At 37.5% G+C, this 9550-nt stretch overlaps 1 protein-coding gene across 1 annotated transcript; it reads left to right on the forward strand.

Moving 5' to 3' along the window:
* Positions 1 to 627: 627 nt before the first annotated feature.
* Positions 628 to 2824, forward strand: LOC142292142 (uncharacterized). Its single transcript, XM_075337295.1, has one exon. The coding sequence runs from the start codon at positions 700 to 702 to the stop codon at positions 2290 to 2292; it is 1593 nt and encodes a 530-aa protein (XP_075193410.1). The 5' UTR covers positions 628 to 699; the 3' UTR covers positions 2293 to 2824.
* Positions 2825 to 9550: the final 6726 nt, after the last annotated feature.

Below are 9550 nucleotides of genomic sequence, written 5' to 3' on the forward strand. Positions count from 1 at the left end.
ACTAGTAGCATACATAAAGAGATCTTTAGAAAAAGTATTTCTAAAGATCTTTTATCGTATGCTAATGAGGCCAGCGACTAGTTGCAATGGCGTTACTTCCCTTCGGCACTTGTGATAAGGATATGTTTGCAAAGATAACTCCAGCAGTATAACAATCTATAAGCGCTCATCACTGTCCTAATTGGCACTCGCAAACTATATTCCCTATCAGTATGTCTCTTTAGTGTGAGAGAAAACCAGAGTACTCAGAGGAAACCCATGCAAACAATGGGAGAACATATGAACTTGAAATAACGTTGTCCAATGTTGTAGATGGGATTTGAACTCAGGACCCCAGCGCTGCAAGGCTACAGTGCTAACCACTGAGCCACCATGAAAAATAGGCTCTTGGATTAAAATCTTTAATTAACAATGATCTAGAACTTAAGCTCGACATGTACACTAGGGAATGTACAGAATAGCTCTAGGGGGTATTTTACCTGTCTTAGTAGTATGCTCAGGGGAAATTAAGTATAATTAATTAATTTAGGAGATACATGGCAATTATTTGATTTATAAACAAATAAATGTGCATTCTGTGTATAACATTGGATAACCATATTCCATTATATCATACAGGATATTCAAAAAAGTGGAGATTATTCACATACTGCCATTGAGAAACGGAAAGGAGGTCCTTTGACGCAATCAAATGAGGCAATGAAAAAAGGCAAAGTGGATGTCAAAAGTGACCAAGAAGAAGCGATTCAAGAGAATTTATCACATGAAGATAGAAATGTAGGAAATGATGACAATGATGAGGATGTAAACACTGCTGATGATAATGATGATAATGATGATGATGATGATGATGATGATAATGATACTGATGATAATTATGAAGATGAAGATGAGAATGATGACTATGAAGACAATGTAACTGTTAAACCTGGAGACAGTAAGGAGGATAGTGAGGATTGTAGAACCGAAAGTAAAGAGAATAATAATGATGATATCAACAGCAAGATTAAGAAAAGTCACCAGAACAGCATTGAAAAGGACGTGGAAGAAATGCAAAATGATGATTCAAACGTATCATTAAATCACAACAGTGACTCCAGTACAAACAGAGATGTTACTATAAGCACATCTTCAGAAAAAAGCAAAAAGATTATAAAAAAGAAAGAAAAGAAGATTGCTACCAACCAACGAAAAGGACACGTTGAAAAGCAGAACAGCCAGCCTGAGGAGCCAAATCAAATGTTAAACGCTTATAAAAATCCAGAAGACCACAATTCTGAAGTATTGGATAGTGCAGAAAATGTATTACATAGCAAACAAGATGAATCAAAACTATTTGATAGTCGATCAGATGAAAGTTCAAAAGAAGAACCTCACTCCAAAGAAGATAGTCATTCAAAGGAAGACAGTCACTCAAAAGAGGATGTTAACTCCCCGGAAGACATTCATTCTCCAGAAGACATTGACTCACATGAACTCTCATCAGAAGACGCACCTTCAACCGAAGGATCTCAATCAAAAGACAAACCCTCAAGGGAAAATACTCATTCACATGGAGATACACAATTAACTAGCAGAACACATTACAACACTCCAAATGAGGACGTTACCAAGTCTAAAGAGTCTATAGAAGATGTTACTCAGTCACAAGAAGATATCAGTCAATCAGAAGAAGATAAAAATAAGTCTGGAGAAAATGTTAGTCATGACGAGTCCAAACAATTACTGCAATTGAAAGAAAAAGAAAACGCTATGAGGAAAATTAGCAAAAGTACATCTGTGGAAGATAAGGATGAGTCCAAGTCTACGCAAGATAAAAGTGAATCCATAGAAGACAGTGAAAGTGAAGAAACCTCTAAAGAAAACTCTGAAGACACAGATTCGTCAGAAAGTGACAAAAAATCACATGGCTCGGCTAGCAAAATTAGTGATTCAGCAGAAGTCAGTAATTCTTTTAAATTGATGTCCATTGTGTTAGGAAATAGTTCTTTGGAAGACAGCAAATCTTCCAGTAAATCAGCAGAGGTCGATACTGTTTCGAAAGAGAACACTGTAGAAGATCATGACTCATCAGACAGTGAAGACAAGGAAAGCAGATCAGCAGAGGATAATGAAAGCAAATCTAGAGAGAGTGCTGAATCCATTGAGGTGAGGCGGAACAGTGAGTCCAGTGAGTCTGAAAATGTCAGTAAAGAGTCTAAAAGTTCCGAATTTGATAGAAGAAGATTCATGTTTGGTATTTATCAACGTAAAGCCATAGGAAATGATAATGACTGCCAAGATGGATATTAAGCTCAAGGGTTATACCAGTTTAAACCTAGCTTATATAACATTTAACCGGAAAGGATGTGTTTAACCTAGAGCTGGAAGACCACATGCCACCCACTGACATCTGACATGAATGTATAAGTTGTTTTCAATTTCTAGACGTAATGTTACTGTACATCAAAATAGTGTTGATTATAATACTGTCTAATTACATTTATAAATCTTCCCTTCAAAGGGTGACACGTAAGCTAGGTATGTATTGGTGTATCCAAAATGATACCTCAAAACAGTCAAGTTACTAGTAGAAAGAACCCACAAAGCACTGGAAGATCTTTCTTACCATGAATAGTCAATTACTGTACCTTACACTGTGTGAAGTATTATGAGGTAAGTGAGTATTTTGACCAAATCCTCATTTTGATGCATATTTTAGAGTTTCAAACTGTATAAACTTGAATGCTTATTTGGTTTGTGTATTTGGTAAATGAAGCAAAGTGTGGCCAAAGGATATCAACACTCTTTGTCAAGCTGTGCAGAATTATTAGGCAGCTTGTTTTCCCCAGGTAAAATGGCTAAAAAAGAGGATTGACTGACTCTAAAAAGTAGAAAATTGTTACAAGTCCTACAGAGAGATGCAGCACTCTTTGAATTGCTAAGATATTGGGGCTGGATCACAGAACCAGCAAAAGTTTAGCAAATTATAAATAGGGTCACAAAAAATATGTTGAGAAAAAACAAGCATATCAAGTGACAAAGATTTGAAAAGAATCAAATGTGAAGCAACCGGGAACTCATTATCCTCCAGTGCTGCCATATTCCAGAACTGCAATCTCCTTGGAGAACCCAGAAGTACAAGGTGTTCAGTGCTCAGAAATATGATCAAGGTAAAGAAGGGTGAAACTGATCACCACTGAACAAGACACATATATTAATACGTGAAGACTGGACCAAGAAATCACTAGCAAAGCAGTGGAGTACTTTGATGCATGCGATGGAGAATTGTTCTGCTTAAATGTCATAGTTTTGTTGAAAAATGCCAACTTTTTCCTGCATCACTAATCGCCGAAAGTGTCTTCTAAAAATTGGCAGTAGGTATAGGAGTTGATTTTCAATCAATCTCCGACCCAAAAAAGATCAATTACCTCATATTTAATAATACCAGCCCATAGCAATACCTCATCTCCACCTAGTTGGCGTCTGAGGTGAAGTGGAGATCTGTGCCCATTACTGAACCAGCCACAGGTCCATCCATCTGATTCGTCAAGAGTGATTCTCCATCTTATCAGTTCATAGAACCTTTGAAGAATCTGTCTTCAGATATTTCTTGGTCCAATCTTGATGTTTCAGCTTCTGTGTCTTGTTCAGTGGTGGGCAGATTTCAGCCCTCCTTCCCTTGACCATATCCCTGACCACTGAAAACCCTGTACTTCTGGGCTCTCCAGGGAGGTTGTTATTCTTGAATATGATAGCACTGAAGGATAATGGGCTCCTGGTCCCTTCATATTTGATTCTTCTCAAATCTTTTGCAGTTCATATACATATTTTATCTCAACATGCTGTAGTGGAAACCCTTTTCCTAGGAGAGCTAATTTAGGGTGAGATGCAATAGATCTCCAGATCTGCCAATGTTGGTCTAATTAATAGCGATGCATCGGAGACAAGAATGCAAGAACACACAGCCAATGTCCGTGTACCGGGCTTTGAATCTCAGATGCCCAAACACCAGTTTATTAAAACCACAAAAGAAAAGGGGACAGCTTAGTACATGACCAACTATGGAATGAAAGTTGTGAGTTATAAAATTCTAAATTATGAATCCTGCTGATCTATCCAGTTTTCTGGACCTTCAGTAACAAAAAAACTTTAGACAAAGACATCTATAACAGAGACAACACAGTGCTGTTGCTTTTATGAATAACACTTGTAAAGCTAATACAAAAATATCTAAATTATTAAATATATAAATTGCTTAAATAATAAAACAACACAAGGTATAACATTTTTACAATAACAATTCTTTTTGTGACACCATAGACTATTTGCATCAAAACTAACCAGGCCCCAATATCTTAGCAATTTCAAGAGTGCTACATACCTCTTTAGGATTTTTAACACATTTTGACTTTTCAGAGTCAGTTAAATCCTATTTTTATGGCCCATTTTGCCTGAGGAAACCAAGCTGACTAATAATTATGCACACCTTGACAAAAAGGATATAGTTTCCGTAGGCCACACCACCCCTCATTACACAAACGCACATCACCTGATCTGCTTCATCCAATAAGCATTAAGGTTTATAGAGCTTGTAGTTGGTGAATCTGCATACAAATGACGATGTGGTCAAAACACTCACTTGACTAATAATTGTCCAGACAGGGTATGCCTTTTTTATTTAAACATTATTGTAGCAAATATTTTATTCTTAAATACATGTACAGGGTCATATATGTGAAAAACATGAGCTGTCCATAGGCCTCTAATTCTTGTAGAGTTAGTAATAAGGCTTTAGAGGCTAAAGATAGTTCTCTTTATTAGTAGTGTTGAGGGGAATAGCTATAGTGGGTTCCCACATAGCAGTCGCAACCTTGCCCTGATGTCCTTCTACTACATAAAAGGATACAGGAAAAAAAAGGATAAAAACTTAGGTGGCTGATTGCAGAATCAGGTCCAGAATTAGCCACTCTTTCATATGCACTGGTCTGATATTACCATAATTTTCAACACTGTTGCCGTTTAGAAATCTTTAGATATTAATAGCAAGGCTACATGAAAACTTGATAAATTAATGTTGTGATCTGACCAGAAATTAACACATAGACTGGATTGATTCCTCTAAATGGAAGGGAAGAGATCACGCTTTTTGGTTGTATTAATGCATATTCAATTTGGAGTGCTTGGATTGTATGCACTTACTTTGTGGAGCTGATAAAAGGCATATAATGGTTATAGAAACCAACCTAACCAGAGGCTGCTGAACCGGCCTGCTGAATGGGAGTGTCATGCTGTACTCTAAGATGTACAATAGCAGTAGAGCGCAGTAATGTGGGACAGAGAGGATTCCTGAAACTACCTGAGAAGGTAGTTAGCTGGTAAACCACTAGGGGGCGTTAGAGTGGAGAAAACGTATGAGCAGAGAATTCCCTAGCAGAGGTAATACTAGTCAAGCCCACCAGATGGCAGTGGAATCTTCAGAAAGCCGTGTCACAACATGAGGTCTTGTAAATACACAGGGGCAAAATCTAAACGTAGTCAGAGGGAAGCAAATAGTCAGTAGCCGGGAAATCAGAGCCTAGAAGCGAGGGAGAATGGGAAGACAAGACAAAATCAAGCTAAACAGATAAGGAACAAACAGGAAGACAGACGAGCAGGGAGCTGAAGGGAGACAGCGGGAGAGACACTGACAAGACGGAAATAGAGAATAAAGGAGGTTAATAACAGGTCAGGTGAACACAGAGGTCAGGAGGGCGGGCAGGGCAGACAACAGGTCACTCACGAGCAGAACACAGCAGAGCCAGAAATATCACTGGCGTAGTCCCAGAGAAACAGTGCCCTAATAAAGTAGCCTGACCTCCAGAACGAGGCAGGAAGGATTAACCCCTAACGGGACCTGTATCAGAAGTGAAACTAAAAAAAAGGCTCAGCTGCAGCTGAGCAAAGAGTAAATCATGACAGGGAGTCCTCCAGTAGACTTCGAACGGCAGAAAAATGCAGAGAATGGTCGGTACGCGCCTATCATGGCTGGTTGGTTGGTGTCGGTCAAACAATTCAATGAAAATGGTAACTTTCTTTTTTAATTGTAGAAATCTAAAAACCTTTAAAACTATTCCATATTCCATAAAATACTGTACAATGCGTTTCAGAATCACTTGCCTTCAGCTGGAAAATTTTCTGGAAAAATGTTTGAGTCACCCATTGACTTCCATTATACTTAGCACACTAGTTGAGCCCCTTCAAGCATCTGACTGCTCATTATGAGTACTAAGAACCCAAACATGGTAGTGCTCATTCATCACTAATTAAGTAACTTATGTTTGACACATATTTCCCCCATTTAGCCATATTGACACGTGGTCTAACCAAGCATGCATGTACATGCAAGAGTTGGAAAGAAAACTGCCAGAAAGTCAAGTGTTTGGCCAACAGCTATCGAAAGTATGTGGCTACCTTAACACAACTGAGAGAATAAAAACTGGAAAGAGAAGACAGGTCAGACAGCATACATAAAAAGATCCAACGCAGCCATCACTTTTGTATAATGTGGCATCAGGTGCTATTTATTTTGAGGAGTATTTTTTCACATGTAGACATGAAGACTTTGTAAAAAGGTTTCACTAACAGTTATATACTAAATATACTGAATATTTATAAGTTATGTATTCTATATGAATAGAAGCAAAGGTCTGATATTTCAGAAATAGCATCACCTTTGTACATACTTAAATGAAGGTGAAAGCAATACGAGACCCAGACCAAATACATGGCATGCTCTGTTTCTAGATAAAAAGTAAACCCTTTTTCTAAATTCACACTACTCTAATAGCTTTAATTTATGAAAAAATTGACCTTTTGTTTGGTTTGTTTTTTTAAAGCATAAAGGCAATTTATTATTTTACTTTTAGATATTACTTTTCTCATTGAATAAATATTTTTAAGAAATTACTCATAGTAGTCTCGAAAATGATCATATCAAGGAACTCTTTTCTAAAACCAAGAAAAAGAAATGGAACCACATTTTTTTGTTCACACATTTTACTTAAAAAATAGTTGTCTTAGGAAAGCTATCATCAAAGATTGACCTTTTTATAAAAAAAAAAGTTTTTTAATTTTGACAATATTTTTTTTAGTTATCACAATCTGTATTAAATATAAAAGATAGATATTTTACAATTTTCACACTGCCCCTTGGGGATTTTTTTAACTGTAACTTCCTATTGTTTCAGGAAACAACACATGTACATAGCCACAATAGTCAGATCCCTATCTATTATACTGAAGTGTCTTATCTGCTGTATACAGAGGTGTCAGGGTACTTTCACTCTTGCGTTCAGAGCAGTCCGTCACTATGGAGAATAGCGCAGTCCGTTAACGCACTGCACTATTTTCCATAGACTTGTATGGACGACGCACTGTAACGCAAGTGTCAGCGTTGCATCCGCTGGACGACGCAGCGTCGTTATTTTGACTCTGCGTCGGGCGGAGGGAACGCAACATGTAACTTTTTTTGAGTGGCGGAAACCTTTATTTTTCACTGCGCATGCTCATTTTTTTTTTATTTTTTTTTTAAATCAGAGAAACTTTATTTTGTTTCTCAGTGGCCAAACGTTCAGCTGAGCGCCCAGCCGCCGGCATGTGAGAGCGCTCAACTGAGCGCTTAGCCGCTGGCATGTGAGAGCGCTCAGCTGAGCGACCAGCCGCCGGCATGTGAGAGCGCTCAGCTGAGCGCCCGGCCGCCGGCATGTGAGAGCACTCAGCTGAGCGACCAGCCACCGGCATGTGAGAGCGCTCAGCGGAGCGTCAGGCCGCTGGCATGTGAGAGCTCTCAGCTGAGCGCCCGGTCTCCGGGTGATCAGCTGATCATTCACAATAGTCTGCTGCCAGTAAAACTGTAAAGAAGAAAAAAGAAGAAAAAAAAAAAGCTTTCCGTTGTTTTGTACGATCCGCTGCATCCGTTGTGCCATTATATGCAACGCATCCGTCACACAATGCAATGCAACGGATGCCGTTCAACGCAAGTGTGAAAGTAGCCTAACCTGTCCGTATAATCCTACCTCTGATAATATGGAATCATGATGTAAACTCATCCTGAAAGGACAGGGTATATGAATCTAAAAATGACCCAGTGGTTAATGAGAAAATTGCAAGATTACTCATTTTTTTTCAATAAGCATTGTAAGATGAAAAAAATTGGCAAAAATGTTTTAAAAATACATGTAACACAAAAATCTGATTTAACATTAGGTAATTTTCTGATTATAGCTTCCTACACTACAAACTAGATAAAGCTGTCTGTATTATATAGTGATGCATTATTATATCATTATGCAATGTCTACTAATAGTGGTCTATTTACACTAGGAACATAGTTTACTGTATGTTCATTATTAAGCCATTTAAACTACGATGGATCCATTCTTTTCATGGAATCCAATAAAATCTGAACCAATCTCTTTGAGATATATTATTTTATAAAATACATTTTGAGGTTCTGAAATTTTTTTTAATGGAAAATGATATAGAAGTACACTATTCTTACTGGCAAAAATACAGGCAACCTCTAACAGAAGGAGCATAATGCTAATGTAAATGGATCTATGATGTAAACCATGATAATAATATAATATAAAAATAACATTCCCAAAACAAATCTTTGTTCCTGCCAATAGAATTCATATATTTATGATGCAACAATCATTGCTCATTACTTGTTCAATTTCTACTGTACATAAATTATCAGTTTTTTTTATTACTTAAACATAATAATAACATAAACTGACTGAAATATGAAATGTTTGGTAAAATTAATATTGTATTTCTTATATTTGTTTTCTATTGTATTTATTAGTTGAAACTGAGTTGTATCAAAGTTTGTTATATTGCATACTAAAATAAAAGGATATAAAGTACTGTGTATTCTGTTATGATCACTGTTTTTCTCATTATTGTTCACAATGCTGGAGAGCTCACTAATGGTGGAGCTGCAGTCTGATTGATAAAGGCATGGTTGTGCCATAGATGTTTCTATGCGGCTGAGAACCATCCTGCAATCAGAGGAGCTTTTACTCAATTTATCACATTGAACTGGACACATCATGTAATGTGACACAGCTAAGCTCAGCTGTACTGCCTATCCCACCATACTGACTCTTTATCTGACATGTGTCTTTATAGTGACTTATATGTGTCTTTATAGTGACACATTTGACTTTTCACATTTTCAGCACCGTTCACACCTATTTCCTTTTTTTTAAACAATAAACTTTTTATTGAGGTTTTTTACCACAGTTCAAAGATACCGTATTTTTCGCTTTATAAGACGCACCTGATTATAAGACGCACCCCCAAATTTGGTGATGTTAAATGGGGTCCATCTTATAATGACAGTGTCCGTCTAACAAATCATATAGGGTATATGTCCCTCATAGCCCCCCATCCTAAAATTAGCCCCCCTTAATCTGGATATGGCCCCCTTATATTGAATATAGCCCCCTTGTGCTGGGACACATCCCCCTGTGCTGCTCATGGCCCCTATAGATGGTACACCTCCCCTGTGTTTAAATATGGC

This window comes from Anomaloglossus baeobatrachus, chromosome 1 (assembly GCF_048569485.1).
Source record: "Anomaloglossus baeobatrachus isolate aAnoBae1 chromosome 1, aAnoBae1.hap1, whole genome shotgun sequence".
Taxonomy (NCBI): domain Eukaryota; kingdom Metazoa; phylum Chordata; class Amphibia; order Anura; family Aromobatidae; genus Anomaloglossus; species Anomaloglossus baeobatrachus.

Bases quoted from the DNA above. Each gene is read 5' to 3' on its own strand.
- LOC142292142 (XM_075337295.1), top strand. From the start codon at position 700: ATGAAAAAAGGCAAAGTGGATGTCAAAAGTGACCAAGAAGAAGCGATT.